This window comes from Canis lupus, chromosome 12 (genome assembly GCF_011100685.1).
Source record: "Canis lupus familiaris isolate Mischka breed German Shepherd chromosome 12, alternate assembly UU_Cfam_GSD_1.0, whole genome shotgun sequence".
Taxonomy (NCBI): domain Eukaryota; kingdom Metazoa; phylum Chordata; class Mammalia; order Carnivora; family Canidae; genus Canis; species Canis lupus.
The window spans coordinates 43,931,991-43,953,572 of record NC_049233.1 but is presented as its reverse complement, the minus strand read 5'-3'; the positions used below and the strand labels follow the sequence as shown (position 1 = coordinate 43,953,572).

The window sequence follows — 21,582 nt, the reverse complement described above, 5'->3', positions numbered from 1 at the left end:
CCAGATGATGAGGAGTGGCCCATTATATATTTTAAGTTGGGAGGGGGTTAGGGATAGCATAAGTCTCTCTTGGAAGCCTTGAGGGGGCTAGCTATTGTTGGGGAAAAGGTCATTTATTACAGCCTAATAAAACCTTAGTCAGTGAGACCCTTCAGGTGGATATTGGTGGGTTTTATACTTGGGGGATGATTGTCAACACATATCTTGGGGGGTTTAGAGATAAAGGAATTTTTTTTTTAAATTTATGATAGTAACAGAGAGAGAGAGAGAGAGAGAGGCAGAGACATAGGCAGAAGGAGAAGCAGGCTCCATGCACCTGGAGCCCGATGTGGGATTCGATATCGGGTCTCCAGGATCGTGCCCTGGGCCAAAGGCAGGCGCCAAACCGCTGCGCCACCCAGGGATCCCGAGATAAAGGATATTTTTAAAGGATTTTTATATGTTAAGGTAGACTTACAGGGTTGGGCTAAAATTGCCCTTTGCCCTTAGCAAAGTATTAACATCGAGGCAGTTGAATTCCTAGATCAAGATCACTCTGAGTATTTCAAGGACTTATCAGTGGGCTCTAAGTAATAAGGAAATTTAATAATTTTTCTTCTGCCTTTGTTTCCCACATCACTAACTATACTAAGTATTATTTTAAAAGCCTAGCATAATATCTGGCACAGAATAGGCACTTAAATGGCAGCTCTTTATTGTAATAGAATATTGAAGAAAGCACACATGAAACAAAGACAACCAATTATTAGACAATATATAATTAAACTGGTATAAATTATTAATGCCATATTCATTCAGAGGAGACTATCATTTAGAAAAGGCAAAATAGTTAAGAAATTTTTGTACCAAAGTTGGAATTTAAATTTAGCCTTTGATAACTGGAAAGGGAAGAAGATTTTATTCTAAGAAGGGGACAGATGAATTTAAGTATCCAGTACAGGAAGAGAATGGAGTGTTTTTGTGCAGAAAGTGAATTACTTGGCTGGCCTGACTAAAGCTAAGTGTTAATATGGAAATGTAGTGGGCTTAAGATTGCTTAAGTAAGAGGTGATCAAATTATTATGTTAGGTCTTAAAATTCAGAGGGATTTAGACTTGAAATGATAGAATGTCATATTTATAGATAGGAGTAACTTTCTATAAGTAATATTGAGGAAGACTCATCAGGCAACAAAGCGGCAAGAGGTGTGCATTCAGGTCCTAGAAAAGGAAAAGAAGGAGTGAAAACAGGATACATGGTAAGGGTGTCTGTGTGTGTTCAGGAGAACCCCTGTATACTCATGCAGAGTTACTAGTCAGCTAATGCCTAGGTATTAATTGACACAGTAGAATGAAGATGAAATTTCTGAAATGCAGACATTATTGAGAGAATTATGGTTGTTTACTGAGATCATCCTGCTTTGTAACTTCATTATTGTGTGGAAGACATCCAAATGCTTTATTTTCCTTAAGTGGGAGGTGAAGTAGGTAAAAACAAAAGCCAAGGGAATGTCAATTTAATGATAAGCTGTGTAGGTGGCACATTTTTGTTTTCCAGAGGATTCCTTCACTATTAGAATTTTGTTTTCCAGAGGATTCCTTCACTATTAGAATTTATAATGTTGAGATGTTTGTGAATTAGTGTTACAAATGTATATTTGTAACAAGGCATAAGCAGATAAAATAGCAAATGTCTCAAAAACAGTTTAAACATTACTCATGGGCACCTAGGTGGCTCAGTCATTTGAGCATCTGACTCTTGATTTATGCTCAGGTCATGATTTTGGGGTCCTGAGATCAAGCCCCATGTTGCGCTCCTTGCTGGGCATGGAACCTGCTTGGAACTCTCTCTCTGCTTCCTTCTCACCCATGCATGCTCCTCCCCGAAAATAAATAAGTAAATCTTTTTTAAAAGTTACTTAAATAACTACCACCTATATAAAAGCCCATGGCATATTTATATAACAAAACTAATAGCTCAGGATGAAAGGAGGGCTTAGAAAATAAAACTCAGAAAGAAGTGAATTAAAGTAACATTTTTCCTTTACATACAAGACATAGATTTAGTTTAACTTAGATGTGCTATCAAAAATAAGTGAAAATTACTGTTACTTTCAACCCCTTTTTCAAGAACGTTGAAACAGATGAAAATCGCAAGTAGCAACTCCCTGGGTCTAAATATCTTTAATGAACCTGGAAAGCATTGTATAAATTATTATCCAGATCATACCTAAGTTATACAACAATGTTCTCTTTATAAAATATCTTTTAAAAATATTTTTAAAATAAATGCAGGCCAACTAAACTTTACCTGTATGTAAAGTAATGTATAATTACCAGCAATAGATAAAAGTACTTCTGTTCGTGATAATGTGATAAATAGAATAATGTCAAATATGTAATTGGAGTATTTGGACTTTGAAAATTTGATTTTAATTTAAAAAACAAAATTACATTTTTCTGTGGTATTTATCTTATCTTCAGAGCTGACTAAACCAGTGCTATCAAGTTGTCATCTTCAAAATAGCATAACCTATTGACCCTTTGCAATTAGACATGGAAAATTTGACAAAGGTCGGCTTTATGGGGTATGCAAAAATAATTTTCACCTGCTTTTCAGGTGTATTTATTTTAAGGCAGTTCTTTAAGAGCTGCATAATATAAGTGAACAGAAAATTAAAAAGATCTGAAAAGTATATTTTAAAATATGTTTTCCACTGTGGTGTAGGGGAAAAACATTGTATTAGGAGTTAACATACCCAGTTTCTGATTCTTTGGTATTAACCAGGTAAATCACCTTAGACAGATGATTTCAGTTCTGTGATCTTCAGTTTCCTAATCTATAAAACAAAAGAGATGGGTTCATCTAATATACTCTTAATTCCTCTCCTAAAATACCATGACCATGTATAATATTCTTGATGGTAGTATCAATAGTTACAATTTGTTGAGAATTTGTAATGTACCAGGTACTATGTATGGTAAATACTTTGTATATCATGTTCCTGTTTTATTGAATCACAGATTTATGCAACTAACTAACTAACTAACTAACTATTTATTCATTGTTTACTATGTGCCAAATGCTATGCATGGTGTTGCTGTACAGTAGTAGCAGAATAAAATAGAGTTGGTTCCTATTTTTATGTAGCTCCTCTGCAAATACCTTTATTATTCCTGTTTTACAAATAAGAAACAGAAGATTTAATTCATCCATTTATTTAAGGTCAAATGACTGACATTTTCCCAAGGGTCAATTGAAACAAGTGTAGGAGTTGAAAGAGAACCTAACAAATTGTGTTTCACAAGTTTGGTTTTGCTTAAATTCATATAATGGCCATGAATCATAGAATAAGGATGTTAGATGCATTAATTTCATACAGATATCAAATAAAATGGAAATAAAATCTCCTCATGATTAAAATGTATGTCTCATAGATACTCAAGGTTATTGGAAAGAAACTAAACAAAATTCATTAAGTCTAGTGGAAGGTTTTCAGGTAAGAGAAGTAGCAAACTGTACTCAGCATATTTCAAAAATGGCAGAACAGTATCCAGTGGCTAGAGGAGTTAAAGAGGATGGATCAACATTGCTGTGAAAATAGGAGAATGGTGCCAAGATGCATAAACTAAACATCAGAGCATTGGGGGGCTACATAGCAATCATGCATTATTTACCTAGGGCTCTCCCAAAATTATGCTCAAAGTGGATGGGATTGGTATCAAAGCTGCTCTGCATTTCACTTTAGTTTCCACTTTGAGCTCCTGTTTCCCTGTACTCTTCCCATTTGCCACAAAGTTATTCTGATCTTTATGTGTTATACCCTCTCTTCTTCACTAATCAAAGTAATCATTTATATGTATTTTTAAAAAATGGTTTAAAAATATATACCAACTTTATTCCTTGTCTCCACTCTTCCACACTTAAGATCATATGAAATCTCTTAGATATATATATTAAATTTTGGTTTTCGACAGCTTAGTATTTCATTACAGGAGTATTAACTTCAGAAGGCAGAGACAAGGAATTGTGCCCCTGGATTTCTAAACGTCTATTAATGGCTACTTTTTCTTTCTCTTTTAGGCTATTGTGGTGACTGATGGAGAGCGTATTCTTGGCTTGGGAGATCTTGGCTGTAATGGAATGGGCATCCCTGTGGGCAAGTTGGCGCTGTATACAGCCTGCGGAGGGATGAATCCCCAGGAATGTCTGCCTGTTATTCTGGATGTGGGAACAGAAAATGAGGTAAACAATTTAAGTCTGTAAGACAGTCTGGACACCTTAAAAACCAGCACCAATTCTTGTCTTTTGAGGTTTTTTTCAGGAACTTCATAACATTCACTTCTTTTTGTCTGGTTCTCCCTCCCTCCTCAAACTCATCCCCCAAGAATTATAAGAAAATTATTCTTTCTCTTTTCCTCTTTTCTTCTCCTTCTCAATAATGTGACTGATCTTTTACCAGCTCGTTTATTAGTGTTTTATCCTTTGAGGAACACTCACACCATCATTCTATAGAGTATATGTTTTACTTTAGGAGATCATGGTTTCTTTTTTAAAATTATTGTTTTCATACTAATTAGGAACTAATCCCAAAGGCCTCACTAAGTTTAATCAGTATGAAATCTTGTTCTAGAAGCCTGTTTTAAACCTGTGGTAGATGACTTGGAATTTTATTTATTTATTTAAAGTTTTATTTTAGAGAGAGAGATTGTGTTCAGGTGAGCAGTGGTGAGGGACAGAAGGGGAAGGGAGACAAGCAGACTCTCCACTGAGTGGAGAGCCTCATGGCCGACTCTACCCCAGGACTCTGAAATTATGACCTGAGCCAAAATCGAGACTTGGATGCCTAACTGACTAAGCCACCCAGGTGCCTCTGATGATTTGGAATTTAGTGTTTCTCATTCCTGTATCAATATTTTAGAATCCTAAAGTTGTATATCAGTACGTATTTTTGCTCATCCTTTATTGCTAATATTTAGGTTCAGTTATTGTGACAGATACTAGAAATTAAAGGTAGAATGTATACAGTTTTTATAGTTGTTTTCTTCCCTCCTAAGGCAATTAACCCATTGATAGTAGAATATTAACTTGAACAGGTTTTATATTCATTAATAGAGAAAATTATAATATCTAACTTCCTATATATGCGAGTGCTCATTTAACCTTTATAAAGGGAACATTTTGATAAAAGCATGCTGCTTATCTGATATATTCTTTTTCAATACTAATAGAAATGACTTAGAAATTATCAAACCTGACATCTTTGAACAATCATCCTAAAATTACATATGCATATTGAACATTAAGATTTCCTCTTTATTTTTTCATATATTTTAAAAACATTCTTCTGTGATAAATTACAATAACATCAGGTATAGTTTCAAATTACAAAATCTGGATGTGCTCAGTCCATTAAACATCTTCCTTTGGCTCAGGTCAGATCCTGGAGTCCCAGGATCCAGACCCACATCAGGCTCCCTGCTAGTGGGGAGTCTGTTTCTCCCTTTCCCTCTGCCCCTCCTCCTGCTTGTGTTCTCTTGCTTACTCACACTATCTCAAATAAATAAAACCTGTAGCATTACAGGTTCTGTAATCTGTAGAACATCTTAAGAATTCTAGGGAGAGGTGAAGAGGAGTCAGGAGTGATGGGAAAGGCATACAAAAATGTAAGAATTCAGTTTTAAATTTGGGCTTTTGCTTGTTTTTAAAAGATTTTATTTATTTATTTTTAATGTAGTCTCCGTACCCAGCAGGGGCTCAAATCCACAACCCTGAGATCGAGAGTCACCTGCTCCTATGACTAAGCCAACCAGGAGCCCCAAACTTGGGTCTTTTATTGAGATGTTGTCAATGTAATGTCGACATAGAGAAAGTTACAATGATGAAACTATAACACTGGGTATTTTGCACTGATAGATTGTATTTAGTTATAGGAGATACTTTATTTCACGAAAAGAGGTCTTAAAATTGTCAAATTGGCTAGTTGTCTTGAGTTTTCTCACATTATCTGATAGTATTCTTTTTGCATGCAGGGCTTTTACATTTATTCCATTTCTGTCCTGTATTCTACCTCCTCAGCCTATAGAATCCATATCCATTGATCCTTCATCAAATTTCTTACTTTGCCTTGTTGTAAATCTTGCTTTCTTTTGCCCTTCTCTCATTAAAAATGCCTGGTGCTTACTACATTTGAAAGGTATTCAAGTTACTAAATTAGAAGATAATCTGATAATTTACATTATCTTGTTATTGAAATGCTATGTGTTATTTCTAGAGGTTTTTGCTTATTGCCAGTGGAATTTTGGAGATATTAGGGGAAAAAATGAATAGTGGAATTTTAACTCTTTGACAGGTCAGTTTTTAGCTTGAGAGACCTTTTCAAAACTCTTAAGATTCCATTATAGATTTAATTGAATTAGATAAATATTGAGCACCTACTATCTGTTAAGGCCTAAGCAAAACCTAGGTGATAATGGAGTTAATAATTTAAGATCTTGCCAGCAAGATGTTCTGAATCAAGAAAAAGAGGTACATATGTAATTAGTTTCAAAATATATTAAATGCTTTGATACGGACATTTGGCAAACCATTAAGGGACAATTAGCAAACCATTTCTCTGCCATTTACAATATATTGTTAGTCTCTATATTACTGTTATCTGCTTATAACTCCCATTTTTCTATAAGTCACATTTAGCAATGGTGAAACTGTATATTAATATCTGAGCAGCTAGAGTTCCTATTTTAAAAAGAGTAAATTATTTGTTTCTTTTAAAAAGATAACTTTGTTTTGTGTAGAGTTAGCCAAACTACAAAGTCCTTGCAACTGTCTTCACTTCTGAGACCCAGCTGTGTGTTTGGGAGGAGATTCCCCAAAGCTAACTCTCAGGCTTGATAATTCCCTAAAAGGATGCACAGATCTCAATGAAACGATTATAATCACAGTTATGGTAGATTAAAATCAGCCAAAGCAAGAGATGAGTAGGGGAGAGAGTCTCAGAGGGTTCCAAGTGTGAAGCTTCTATTTTCCTCTTTGTAGAGACAGGGCAAGTTACCTGTGGTATTAATATGTGAGGTTGATCTGAACCCCCACTGCTCAGAGTTTCTATTGGGGCTCCATTACCTAGTCATGATTGATTCATTGATTGCCCACATGAACCCAGGTACCAGTTTGATTACATTTGAATCAAAGTCCCTCAATCCAGGTCACATGGTTAGTTTTTCTGGCATGGCTAGCCTACACCTTGTGACAATTAGTTGGGGTTCCTAGGCTGTTAGATAAAATAGTGAGGTTCTATCCAAAATGGTTGAATGCTTATGAACCATGTCACCAGATTTATGCAAGCAATAGAGAGAAATAGAAGAGACAAACCTACAAAAGGGAAAATAGGTCTAAATTTTAATGTTAAATTAATTAGAATTCAGTAGAATTTGACTTAATTTAGTAGAATTAATGAACTAATTCAGTAGATTTAAGTCAAATCAAATAGAATTCAGTTTTAAATTTATACAAGATTATGAATTTGATCATTCAAACTTTTAAAAAAATTTTTATTTATTTATTCACGATAGACAGAGAGAGAGAGAGAGAGAGAGGCAGAGACACAGGCAGAGGGAGAAGCAGGCTCCACACCAGGAGCCTGACGTGGGACTCGATCCCAGGACTCCAAGATCGTGCCCTGGGCCAAAGGCAGGCGCCAAACTGCTGAACCACCCAGGGATCCCCTGATCATTCAAACTTTTAAGGAAAAGTAGCTCCTATACATTATAAAATGTTCTAGAGCATATTAAAATTACAGCTTCCCATTCCGTTTTATGAAAACATAACCTTGATATCCAAACCTGGTAAAAAAAGATATAGCATATAATAAGAAACTGCTAATTTGTCTCATGTTTACCCATGTTCCTACCTTTACCACTTTCTAGGTGTATAATCTTGAAAAAGTTACTTACCTCTTCTGTGCTTTAATTTCCTCATGTAAAATGAGTACCTATCTTACATAGTTGTCATAATTTAATGCTCTTAGAGTATTCATGATTGTGATTGGCATTTTGTAAGCACTTAGTAAATTTTAGCTTATATGAATGTAGATGTAGATATTTATGAATGTAGATGTAGAAACAAAAATTCTTCATAAAATATTGGCAAACTGAACCTTGCAGGATACTTTTTTTTATATAAATTTATTTTTTATTGGTGTTCAATTTGCCAACATATAGAATAACACCCAGTGCTCATCCCATCAAGTGCCCACCTCAGTGCCTGTCACCCAGTCACCACCACCGCCCCCACCTCCCCTTCCACCATCCCTAGTTCGTTTCCCGGAGTTAGGAGTTTTTCATTTTCTGTCTCCCTTTCTGATATTTCCCACTCATTTTTTCTCCTTTACCCTTTATTCCCTTTCACTATTTTTTATATTCCCCGAATGAATGAGACCATATAATGTTTGTCCTTCTCTGATTGACTTATTTCACTCAGCATAATACCCTCCAGTTCCATCCACGTCGAAGCAGATGGTGGGTATTTGTCGTTTCTAATGGCTGAGTAATATTCCATTGTATACATAGACCACATTTTCTTTATCCATTCATCTTTTGATGGACACCGAGGCTCCTTCCACAGTTTAGCTATTGTGGACATTGCTGCTATAAACATCGGGATGCACGTGTCCTGGCGTTTCACTGCATCTGTATCTTTGGGGTAAATCCCCAGCAGTGCAATTGCTGGGTCGTAGGGCAGGTCTATTTTTAACTTTTTGAGGAACCTCCACACAGTTTTCCAGAGTGGCTGCAACAGTTCACATTCCCACCAACAGTGCAAGAGGGTTCCCCTTTCTCCACATCCTCTCCAACATTTGTTGTTTCCTGCGTTGTTAATTTTCCCCATTCTCACTGGTGTGAGGTGGTATCTCATTGTGGTTTTGATTTGTATTTCCCTGATGGCAAGTGATGTGGAGCATTTCCTCATGTACTTGTTGGCCATGTGTATGTCTTCCTCTGTGAGAGTTCTGTTCATGTCTTTTGCCCATTTCATGATTGGATTGTTTGTTTCTTTGCTGTTGAGTTTAGCCGGATACTTTTAATATCAAAAACTATTCAAACTATTAGCAGCTTCATAATTAATGGTGATAGATGCATTCTTTTACTTTTAATTTTAATTTTTAATTTTTATAAAAAAGATTTACTTATTTTAGTAGAGACTGCTCACATGGTGGGGGGAGGGGCAGAGCAGAAGAGAGAGAGTCTGTAAGGAGACTCCATATTTAGTGCAGAGCCTGAAATGGGACTCGATCCCATGACTTTGGGATCGTGACCTGAGCCGAAACCAAGAGTCAGATGTTTGACTGTGCCACCTGGGTGCCCTTTAGAGACTTTCTTTTAAAGAGTTATCAAGACACTTGTTATCAGTATTCTCTTTGATTGTTCAGAAAGTGCTAGCCTTTTTTATAAGACAAGAAAAACAAATGGGATAGTTGACTGATTGGAAAAGACCCAGTTATCATTATTTATAGGTAATAGGTTTATTGATGAAACCCAAGAAAATCAAATAACAATTATCATGACCAAATTAGATCCCTCAGTAAGGTGACTGCTTGCAAAATAAATATTAAAATTTCAACAGTTTTCCTAAGTATTTGTAATAACTAACAAAAATTGTTTCATTTGCAAATTAGCAAGAATAGTTTATTCTGCTGATGTTATGTGGTATTCAAATTTTCTAAGCAAGGAAATAGTGACATTTGATTTAGTTAATCAGAAGAATGATTTTTTTACAAGTATACATCTGCCTTATCTTTTCCAAAAACTAATAGAGGTATGCTGTATTTATAAAGCAGAATATATTTTTGTCATTTCCTTAACTTTTGGGACACACAAATCAACTGTAGTCTATTAACAATAAAGTACTTATATATCAGGAAGAATAGAAGCCATTTAGATTCTAGATTAACTTTTCTGTTGCTTAAAATAAAAATGCTCCAACACATGACTTTGTTTTTCTCTTGTGAGCTATTGGAATTCAAAATACGTTATAACATTCTAACTTATAATCAATCTAACCTGAATTTTTTTGTTTATAGCTCTTAAATAATACCTAAAGGAGAATAGAAAAATATTTAGAGTGAGATGTGTTATTAACTCTTAATCTTATTTAATTCATTCTGACACTTTATTCTTTTTATTTTGTATTGCCGCTTTACTAAAAAGACAAAATTTAATTCACTAGAATATGACTGAGTATAAAATGTAATGAAGTTTATATGTTGCTGATTTATGTTTTACTTTCATATGTGGAAAACTGCTTTTAGTAAAAACATTCCATGGTAAAAACTTTTCCCCCTATGGTAAAACTTTTAGACTCATCTCTTTGTGAATCTCTGTCCAATTTTACATTTTATGGTAAAAATATAAAACAAATTGATAACACCACTTATTTTCTTATCCAGAATACTCCAGCAAAGTTTAATGAGAACTAGATCCCATTTTTATAAATTATAAACACTTTGCTCTTTCATTATAAATTCATATATTGAATAGTAATGGAAATAGGAAAGAAATTAAGAGCCAATTGATAGGACATTCTTAACTTGATGTAAGATCACACTTGCCTGACTTCCTTCATCTCAACATCTTTCACTAAGAGGAGATTTAGAGGACAAAGACACTGGTTGAGTGTCTGATTGGCTCAGTCAATAGAGCATGTGACTCTTGATCTTAGGGCTGTAAGTTCAAGTCCCAAGTTGAGTGTAGAGATTACTTAAAAATAAAATCTTAAAAAATAAAAAAGCCAAAGATGATGAAACTGAGCCATAAAATGGTTGGCTAAAAAAAAAAAAATACTCTTATTCTTTAGGTAATAAAGCAAAGCATTCATTTAGGTAGGATGTTTGTGTTTCCTTCATATTTTTCATCTGTTATGTCACAGGTCACATTTTCGTTTTTTAGATTTAAAAAAATTTTTTAAAGATTTTATTTATTTATTCATGAGAGACACACAGAGAGAGGCAGAGACATAGGCAGAGGGAGAAGCAGGCTCCTGTGGGGAGCCTGATGCAGAACTCGATCCCAGGACCCTGGGATCACCACCTGAGCCAAAGGCAGATGCTCAACTGAACCACTCAGGCATCCCCAGTTCACATTTTCTTTATGTTAATTGTGAAACTGTAGCTATATACAATTTACTTCTGTTACCTTAATTTTTTTCAGTTGTCTTTTCAGAACATACCATATTCAGTTTTCTTTATAAGCCATTGCAAAACCTTCAAACTAATTATATTTATTATTTGTTGGTTGTTCTTTTGTAAGTGACAAATATCAAAGTTTGCTATTTGATTAAAAACATGAGTAGATATTCCTTGTGTTCCCTACATACCGATCTAGGTTTTATTAGGTCTTCAAGACTGCTTTCATGTATTACATGGTATATTAGTTTTCTAGGTCTGCCATAACAGTACTATATAGATTTGGGTGGTGCACCAAGAGAAATCTATTTTCTCACGGTTCTAGAGGCTAGATTTCTAAGATCAGGGTGTCAACAGGGTTAATTCCTTCTAAGGTCTTTCTCCTTGGCTTTTCTTCCTCTGGTTTTCCTTCAGTGTTTCCATAGGGTCTTCCCTCTGTGTGCATCTGTGTGCTAATTTTTTCTTATAAGAACACTAGTTATATTGGATTAGGACCCCCCCTAATGACCTCATTTAATTTAATTACCTCTTTAAAGACTCTGTTTTCATGTATGCTGAGGTATTGGGGATTAGGACCTCAACATATGATTTTGGTGAGGACACAGTTTGGCCCATAGCATTTGGTTACTCTTCCAAGAGGCTAAAGGCAGTTGTTTTTGCATAGTTATTCTTCATTTATGGAATCAGTGCTCCAGGTCTCATTTCTGATTCTCATTTTATGTTTAGTCTGGTCTTTAGTTCATGTGTACAGTATAACTAGATCTAGAATTCTTATTGAAACTCAAACTCACAAAGTTGAAGCCTCCATCCGTTTAGAAAGTTCATCCTTGTGTTCCTTCTGGAAAGTACTCTTCATATCTTGCATGAACTGGCCATGATGGAGAGAAACTGAAGGAAGGAAAAACCTTTTAGACTTTCTGTCACCTGTAGCTGTGTACAGAAACTAGTGTTGGCCCTAAAATGTGGCCTGTGTTAATTTTCTGTTTCTACTATAAAAAGTCACTACAAACTTAGTGGCTTAAAGCAACACAAATATATTATTTTATAGTTCTATAGGTCACAACTTTGACACAAGGTTCAAAGGGCTAAAATCTTAAAATGTGTCCACAGGGCTGTGTTTTATATCACTATCTTTTCCCACTTCTAGAGATTGCCTCCTTGTTCCTTGGTTTATGGTGCTCTTTTTCCATTTTCAAGCCAGCAGTGTAGTATCTTTCTGGCTCTCTTTCTGTCATCACCTCCCTTTCTCTGAGCACAGCCAGGAAAGATTTTTTTCACTTTCCAAGACTTACCCTTAATCACATCTGCAGTCCCTTTTGCCACATAAGGTAACATATTGACAGGTTCTAAGGATGAGGGAAGTCATTATTCTTCTTACCACCGAGTCCCAGCTAGAACGTCATCATTTGTCCCTCCACTCTCCTTCATTTTTTTCCCTTTCATATGATGGGATTGCTTGTCATTTCAGACAAGAGATTCTGCACTGGAATGAGCACTAATGATTATAATAAAGCCAGAGGAAAGAAGATCCTTCAGTTTCCAGGTTTTCTATTTGTCGTGTCATGTGCTTACATTTTGTAATTTCTTTTTATCTCACCCTATCTAAATCAGATGATAATGGATCATATCAAGAATTTCTTTGCTTTTTGAAGTACTACAGCAATGCCTTGGGAACGAGGTGGGATCTTCAGTTTGGCTTTATATGCACTAAAACTACCGGGAAGCCCTTGAAGTTTGTGCTATATTTTAGAATCACCCATGTATAAATTAAAATAGATAAAATATTTACCCGAGATAAGAACCTTTTGGGAAGTAGAATATTTTTATTTTAACTTAATATAAATTTGAAGTTAGTGGTTCTCACTAACTATATGTTCTATGAACCAACTGATTCAAAATTACCAGGGACGTGTGTTAAGAATGAAAAATCCTGGGCTCCACTCCAGACTTACTGAATCACAGTCAAACTTGAATCATTTTTATTTCTACCACTTTTTTTACATTCATGCCAACTCATATGCATGATGACATTTAAAATATTGCTTTTATGCAATATTTAAAATTTTATGGCTCAGACTCTTGGCTAAATGTTGGTAGTATAGTTTCTGTAAGTGTATTATTGATGATACGAATCAGCAAAACAGCCGAAATTTATATTCCTTACAGAACCTGACTTTTTCAGTTAAAAATGGTCAATGAACTTATAAAAATGTTCAATGTTAGAAGAGAAATACAAATGAATGCCACTTGACAACATTTTATATATCAAATAATGTGTATTTTTATATATTTAATATTTGCATATTTATCATATTTATGTGTATATTTCATATATATACATATATATAGAAAGATAATATATTTGATGCTGCAACAAATAGAGACATAGATGGTTCCTGACTTATGATGGTTTGACTTAGGATTTCTGGGCTTCACAATGGTGCCAAAGTTATAAGCATTCAGTAGAAACCATACTTCAGATTTTGAATTTTAATCTTTTTCCAGGCCAGTGGTATGTGGTATAATCTCTTTCTCTCATGATGCTGGGCAGAGGCAGCGAGCTGCAGCTCCTAGTCAGCCATGTGATCATGACATTAAACAGCCAATATACTTATAACCATTCTGTACCCAGACAACCATTCTGTTTTTCAGTATGGTGTTCAAGGAATTACATGAGATATCCAGCACGTTATTATAAAATAGGCTTTTTGTCAATGACTGTGCTCCTGTATAGGCCAATGTAAGTATTCTGAGCATATTTAAGGGAGTCCAGACTAAGCTATGATGATCAGTAGGTTAGGTGTATTAAATGCATTTTCAATTTAAGATATTTTTAGTTTATGATGAGTTTATTGGGATGTAATTCTATTGTAAGTCAAGGAAGGACCTGTATTTATATGTTACTGGGTGGAGATATTAATTTGTTCATACTCTCTAGAAGGGCAGAGTTTCAGTATAGATTGCAAGTTTTTAAAATGTTCATCTAGTGACATGAAAACTTTTCGTAATATATTACTCTGTGTAAAAGGGTTATGAAACAATCTATGATATTGTCACACATTTAGAGAGATAGTATTTTATATGCATAGACATTGGGAAAATGACTTAGAAGTATATGCATCAAGGTGCTAGTAGTGAGTAGAGATTGTTGGTATTCTTTGTAATTTTACTGTTCAGTTCTCTCAAATTTTCTGTTAGGCAAATATTGCTTTTCTAATGTAAAAAAGACCTTAAAATATTAAGAAAAAAATAGTTTTCCTGACTACCAAATTTTTATAATTTACTGAAAAAAGCTGAATATAGAATATTTAGGGTGTTCTGACAAAGTCAGTATAAGACATAAGGATAAAAATTGTTAAATTCAGGACATGTCCACATTCACATATAGGATGCCTGGCAACCCCTAAACACACACCAAAGTCTATTTAGGAATGAAAAATAAATTATTTTTTTTCATTCTTAAGAAAATATTTTTTAATTCTCAAACTCCAGATTGGCAAGGTAAGAATGCGAGAAACTGAAACAGGGTGAGAGTTAAAAATGATTTCTATCAACATTAAATAAATGAGTACTTCAAATAAAAATTTCCAAGTTTTCAGAATTGAGATATTGCTAATGAGTAAGTAATTACCTTCACCAGTGTAGTCCCTCCTTACTTCTTTTTGGAACTCTCTTCTATTTCTATGTATTTTGTCTTTTAATATTTTTCCCCTGCTTTTTTTCCGCCTTTTCCCCCTTTTTTCATGCTTATAAGTCTTTTGTGACACCACATATATTTTATGTGACACTTCTTGTTAAAGGAAGTCTAAACTTTTTTAAGTGCTTCCTTAATTTCAAGTCTTTCATTTATTCTTCAACAAAGATCTATTAAATTTTTACCCTTGGCAACAAGAAGTTTTTAAGCCAATGAATTAGTATCACTTCTGTGCCAGGCTATTTGGTCTATGGAACCATTATCAAAATTGGGTAATCTTGTTAAGTTGCTTTTTGTAGATACTAATTTTTTTGGTCAGTGATATTTCCAAGATTACATTTATTATTCATGCTGCAATTATCATGAATTTAAAAAAAAACAGTAACTTTTGACAGGGACATTTATGACTTGGAAGCATTTTATAACTTCCTGATTTAATTCAAAGATAACAAGATAAATTATTCTTAAATCTTCATACTTGACTCTTCATTGTATGTATGTATCATTCTTTATGATACATACTTAATTATTAGAATGGGAAAGAATGAGACAAAAGAGAAGGTGAAACATGTAGCATCTTTTCTCAATTGTGTTCTTTTCCAAATTCACATTTTAGAAGTCCAAATATATTCCACACATGGAGAAAGTATTTTAATTCTGGCAGTAGCTCATTGGTGCTTTAATCTCAGCTCTTCAGAAGTTTGCCAGTAGATTGTTTAAAGTTATTAGGCCTCACAGAACAGCTGGACTTTACTACAGCACTATTTCAGATTTTATATTTCATCTGAGATACATTTATGTGATTAAATATGTTAACTTGAACAGCTAGCTGGACAGCCTTAACTCATTGTTGTGCAGTTTATTATAAATAGGATGACCACAGAATCTACTGGCCAAACCCACTAAAAGAGGATGCTGTTAATAATTATACTAGGATAATATGTATGAACTGGCATATAATTTCTGTTGGCTTTAAGAAGGTCCCAACTCAGGTGATTCAGATGGCTTAACCTTTTAATATCACAGCACCTGCAAAAACGTATCATTTATCCATAACAAACCACCTCCAAATTTAGTGACTTAAAACATTTACTATTTTATTAATGTTTATGATTCACTGGGATGGCTAGGTAGGTCAGGATGCTTGGCACAGCCTTTCTCCATCTAGATTCTTATCCTTCACAGATTGTTCACATTCCACACGTAAAATATGCATATCTCCATTCTAGGTTCCCAGAAGTTTCATCCCATTAACAACAGCAGGCCCAGAGTCTGGGGTCCTGTCATCTAAATACATCTAGATGCAAATGAAGCATCTTGTGTTTTGCTCCTTGGCGTGACTCCTCTTAGCTGTTCAGTGGTGAGGCAGGGACAGAATAACCATAATCAACACTTCAATTCAAAATGGGAATCATATTGCTCTCTGGTCCTGGCAATTCTGAATTGCCACTGGACATGTTGCCAGGCCACCTACCTGAGGGGTAGGTAATATTTTTTGAATGAGGCCTAATTCTCTTCCCTTAGAGTGGTCCTGTAATTCGTTGTTCTTTTAGGCTTTTGGCTCTGCTCTCTGAGCTCTTGGCTCTGTCCTTTGAGACATCCTTCCTTTTCCATAATAAGTGGCCATGTTGCAGCTGAGTAGCTTTCTCTCTCTGCTTTCTGCCTATGGAAAGTTGAAGGTCCAGAGAAGGATTTTCATTTTGAAGTGTCTTTATCCCAAATCATCTAAATAGTACAGTATCCTTAAATTGTATTTTAAAAGCTTTCTCAATATCAGACTAATGTCTACCCCATTAGATAAAGGACTTACTCATAATTCTTTTCAAAACGCACCTCTCTACATTGACTGATATACCATAGTGCTGCAGAACCAGTTCTTTTTATTTAGCCATGATGGCCTCCACTTTAGATCATTCAGAGTTTTCCACTTTAGACCATTCAGAGTTTTTCACAGAAGTTGTTATAACCACACACTTGATCTTTGACTGCAGGCCCTTATTTTACTTTGGAAATCTTTAACAAGCAAGTATCGTCTCCTCTACATTCTCTAAATTTTGCTCAACAGCTAAACATTTCCTTCTTCAACTCATCCCTGTTTTAACTTTATCATACAAATAAGAGAGGCCAATTAACACATTCAGCCTTCTGCCTGGATATCTCTTCTGCCAGATTCATGGGTTCTTTATGTACATTGTCTTTTCACATCCCTGAAGATGACCATTTTGTCCATTGTTTCACTATTATAAGACATAGGTTGCAGGTTTTTCTTTTTCCAGCCCAAAAAAGCAGTTTGTCTTTTTATTTTCAGCAATATTTTGTAGTTTCCAGTGTATTGGGCTTACACATATTTTATGAATATGTCCCTTGTGAATTTTATGTTTTGGAATGATATTGTAAATGAAGTTGTGTATTTTATTTCATTTTCAACTGCTCATTGATAGACATAAAGATATAGTTGATTTGTATATGTTGATCTTAGAGCCTACTATTCTGTTAAATTCATATATATCTTTTCTAGTGGATTATTTTGTATGAGGATTTCTAAATATTTTCCATGTACATCATCATGTATATGCAAATGTTTGCTTTCTTCCTTCTATATTCCTATATTTTCTTTCTCTTGCCTTCTTGTAATGGCTAGTATCTCTAGTATAACGTTGAATAGAAGTGGCAAGGGTAGATATCCTTGTCTTATTTCTAATCTTAGGAGAACAGCATTCAGTCTTTCACTGTTAAATATGTTGTTAGCTATGGGTTTTTCACAGATGCCCTCCGTTAGGTTGAGGAAATTCATTCTCATTCCTAGTTTACTAGGAGCTTTTGTTATATATATATATATATTATAGTATATAATTTATACCTTGATAAAAAAACTGGTCTCATAAAAAACAGTGTAATATATACTAAAACTTGAACAGAGTAATGTCTTATATCTATCAATTTTAGAAAAAACTTTGTAAAGTTTAAAAAGTTTAAGAAAACTTTAGTTAAGGCTAAAAATTTATTTTTAACATCCACCAGTTAATATATTAAAGATATAATCAAAATTTTGTTGAAGATTTTGCTTTCATAAACAAAACAAATCTAAGGAAAGAATTGGTACCTTTCCATTTCCTAAACTAATGTAGTATTTCAAAACTTAGTATTACTTTTAAACATGATAAACTTTGCTTATAAAATCAGAATTGAACTTTTCTAATTAGCATCACTAAAATATTTTAATTCTTTTTATTTTCCCCAAATAAGGCAGAATATTTTAATATTTAGTAATTATTTTTTTATTTGACTTATAAATATAATAGACCTTAATACTATAGGTTAATTCTCACTCACTATGAAAGATTTTATTTCCATTTCTTTTCTTCTATATATGAGGAAACTGAGGCTTAGAAATTGTGAATGACATTCCTATCATTATTCCTATATCTGTGGTAACTTTTTTTTTAAATAGGCTTTACTTAAAGATCCGTTGTACATTGGGCTACGGCAGAGAAGAGTGAGAGGTCCTGAATATGATGATTTTTTGGATGAATTCATGGAGGCAGTTTCTTCCAAGTATGTATAATCTTTATCTATATTTGAATTGAATTTCAAAAACTTAAAGATAACCTAACATAATAAACTATAAAGTTGTCCAAGTTTGATATAGGATGTTTAGTAATTAGAAGTGATTTTTATGAAATGCATACACACGTACTGTCTTAATTATTGGTGACCAAATGATAAAGTCATGCATCTATCTCAAAAAAGGTTGTCTTTATTGCTATCTGTAAAGATAATTTTATGAAAATCTTTAGATCCTGTGGTTATTGAAATGCATAATTATGGTAAATGAGGCAGTGGCCAATGACCAAATTACCCGAGCAAACTATTTTATAATTATTGGTAGTCTGTACTTTGTTCTGGCTACTAATAAAATGTGATCCCCAGTCATCTTTGTGGGTGTATCTGACCCTTTGGTGGTAGGAGCGGGAGAGGAAGTAGGGACTGAATGTGAGTTAGTATAATCCACAAGCCAGAATGATGTTTAAGAACCAGCACATAAAAAAAAAAAAAAAAAAAAAAAAAAAAGGACCAGGACATCCAATCACAAATCATGAGTCTGATTAAAACTATAGCCTTGATTAAAATGCATTACTGTATTTCACCTAATTTAGGTAGCATTTAATTGTGGGCAAAGTGCTACTATAAAGTTTTCCAATTTTTTTTTCTTTCAGCAAAGAGACTTCCACCATAATTTAGTGATGTACTCTGAGAGAATTTTTTCACACTAAGGAACAGCCATCCCATTTGTCACTATACAGCCACAGAAACCATGGACTATTTTAAACCTTATACGTTGCCTTGGTTTTTCATAGAAATAAACTCATCACTAGACTCAGCTGTAACTGGAGACGTACTTCTGGTTTTTCTTATTATAAGGTTTAATTTTCAGAAGTTATATGCAATAGTAGAGAGTGCTTTCATCAGCTTGCACAATATTTAGGATATATTGAATCTCTCATTGCCCAAGATTTCAGGGTGGAGTATATTTGCCAGTTGGTATGGTCTACTTTTTAAAAACATATGCCTGGTGGATTTATTGTTATTAAGTTTTTTGGTTAAGCTATACTTATTCATATAAATAGTTGAGAAACTGTATAGTTTAAGCTCAAGATTGTATGGTACAGTTAATTTCTAGTAGTTTTTCATATATAATGAAATGTTTTGAAATTACCTGTAACTTACTAGATACCAACATTAATCAGGAGATTACGTAGAGAACATTGTGATGCTTTATAAAAGAAAAGGGAAATGCAGTTCTTATATTTGTTTTTATTGTCTGTGTAAATAGAGTATGTGTGTGTGTATATATGTGTGTGTGTATATATATATATATATATATACACACACATACACATAACTTCAGTATACTTAGAAGAAGCTGTTAAACTTCTTTGATGAACATAGTTTTTATGGCCTATATGCTTAAGTGCTGATAAAATGAAAAGAGAAATAATTACCATTTGGAATCAATGAGAAGTTTTCCTCAGAAAATGAGATATGAGCTAATTTTGAATGTTTTGTGCCAATAAACAGTCAAAAAAGCTTTTTTTTTAAAAAAAAAATAGTGACTTGAAGGATTACCTAAAATCTTTGATAAGGAAATGGGGATTGACAAAAAATAATTTTAAATGCAGAGGGCACCTATAGATCAGGAGTTATACCATAGACTATTCCCAGAGAAGAATCTTAAAAACTTTTCAGAAATGGTTTCTGGCATGCTACTGCTTTGGGAAAAATTTTTTAGCAGTGACACCTAGCACTACCCAATTAAATTGGGAAGTGGTCCTGAATATAAGCCCAAGATTATTTAAAAAGAAAATGTAACCAAAATTCAGGGTGTAAAATGACTGTTGCAAGTTGAGTTACTCAAGAATCAGATTCTAAATTGGGAGCTGATTAAGGAGTGCGCTTGGAATAAACCCCTCTGGAAGGGAGGGGACAGAAATAGGAGTGGATAAAGGGAGAAGTCGAGCTGCACCATGAAACCACCAGCAGCCTTGAATAGCTTCATTGGAACCATCCCTGTGTCCAGTTAGATACTAATTTCTACCAATCCCCCTGCTTCCCAATACTATGCTGGGTTTTTTTACTTACTATATTCTCAGGGTTGGGTGGGGCAGTTTCAAATTCTTCTTGACTTTATTCACAATTATACTCTTTACCTCATAGGACAAGGACTTGATATGGGTGCTGTGGTAACTTCCTAAGTTAGTCTATTCTGATTATACATTTGGGGACTGAGAAAGTCATCAGGTCAGTCTGTAGTCCTAATGAATGGATCCATTATGAGCTAGACCTTGGCCAAGGCTCCGTTTATTACTGACTTCCATATGCTTCTACTTTAATAAGGAGGGTGATGACATATTGATGCTTTTGGCCTTCTAGTATCACTGTCAACTCTGTGCCCTTGAGATGTTTGGGAATTCCCTATCCCCATAGCACAGTTACCTGAATATAGAGGTATAGGTGCCGTTGGAGAAGGATTGAGGGAATTATTACCATGTAGTCTTAACATAGCGTTGCAAGATCTTTCCCTCTGGATTCTAGGCCTCTTAAGTTAGAGGGCTCTGAGTCTAAAAATTAGCTCAGGAATGGAAGCTGAGAAAGATACTGTGACTTAATTGGGGAAGCTTCCTTCCAATTTGTTCATTCATCTTTGATTTCTTTGGATCTTGTACACTGACTAGTAGCCTTGTCAGCTGTTTTGCCGTTACAGATGCTGTATTCTTTTAACTATCTCAATAATTTTCTGTGCGCCAGCCCCTCAGAAACCCCACCCTGCCACTCTCATGATAATTATGTCTACCTATCTTCTCATGACTTCTGATCCTCACCTAGACTTGTCTTCTCCATTGCTGTCAATGAGCCCAGTTCTAGAACAACGTTTCCTTCTGTTAGTTCTAGCCTTCATGAGAGAGAACCAAAACTTACTAATGTGGATATCTTCTTATTGGCATATTCCTTATGACTTTGGTAGATGGTATGTTTTCTGGGCCTTCAGGTGGAATATCTGACGGATTTTCTGGCTTTACATAGCATGTGCATTCTTGGAATCTGTTGAATAGTCTATTTCTGATATTCTTTTATCAAGCCATATGACAGAAAAATGCTAACCTCTGCAAAATATTTTTTGTTTAGGAAAATTGGCCATTGGAGCAAACCATTGAGTTGCCCTAGCTACCTG

At 34.4% G+C, this 21,582-nt stretch overlaps 1 protein-coding gene across 3 annotated transcripts in view; it reads left to right on the top strand.

Annotated features, from left to right (window-relative positions):
* Window positions 1–21,582, top strand: part of ME1 (malic enzyme 1) — a 196,163-nt gene that overhangs the window by 82,649 nt on the left and 91,932 nt on the right. For all 3 annotated transcript variants that reach the window (XM_038554631.1, XM_038554633.1, XM_038554632.1), the window contains exons 5-6: window positions 4,063–4,224; window positions 18,304–18,407. In XM_038554631.1, coding sequence (XP_038410559.1) covers window positions 4,063–4,224; window positions 18,304–18,407 — 266 coding nt within the window. The remainder of the gene's footprint in view (window positions 1–4,062; window positions 4,225–18,303; window positions 18,408–21,582) is intronic.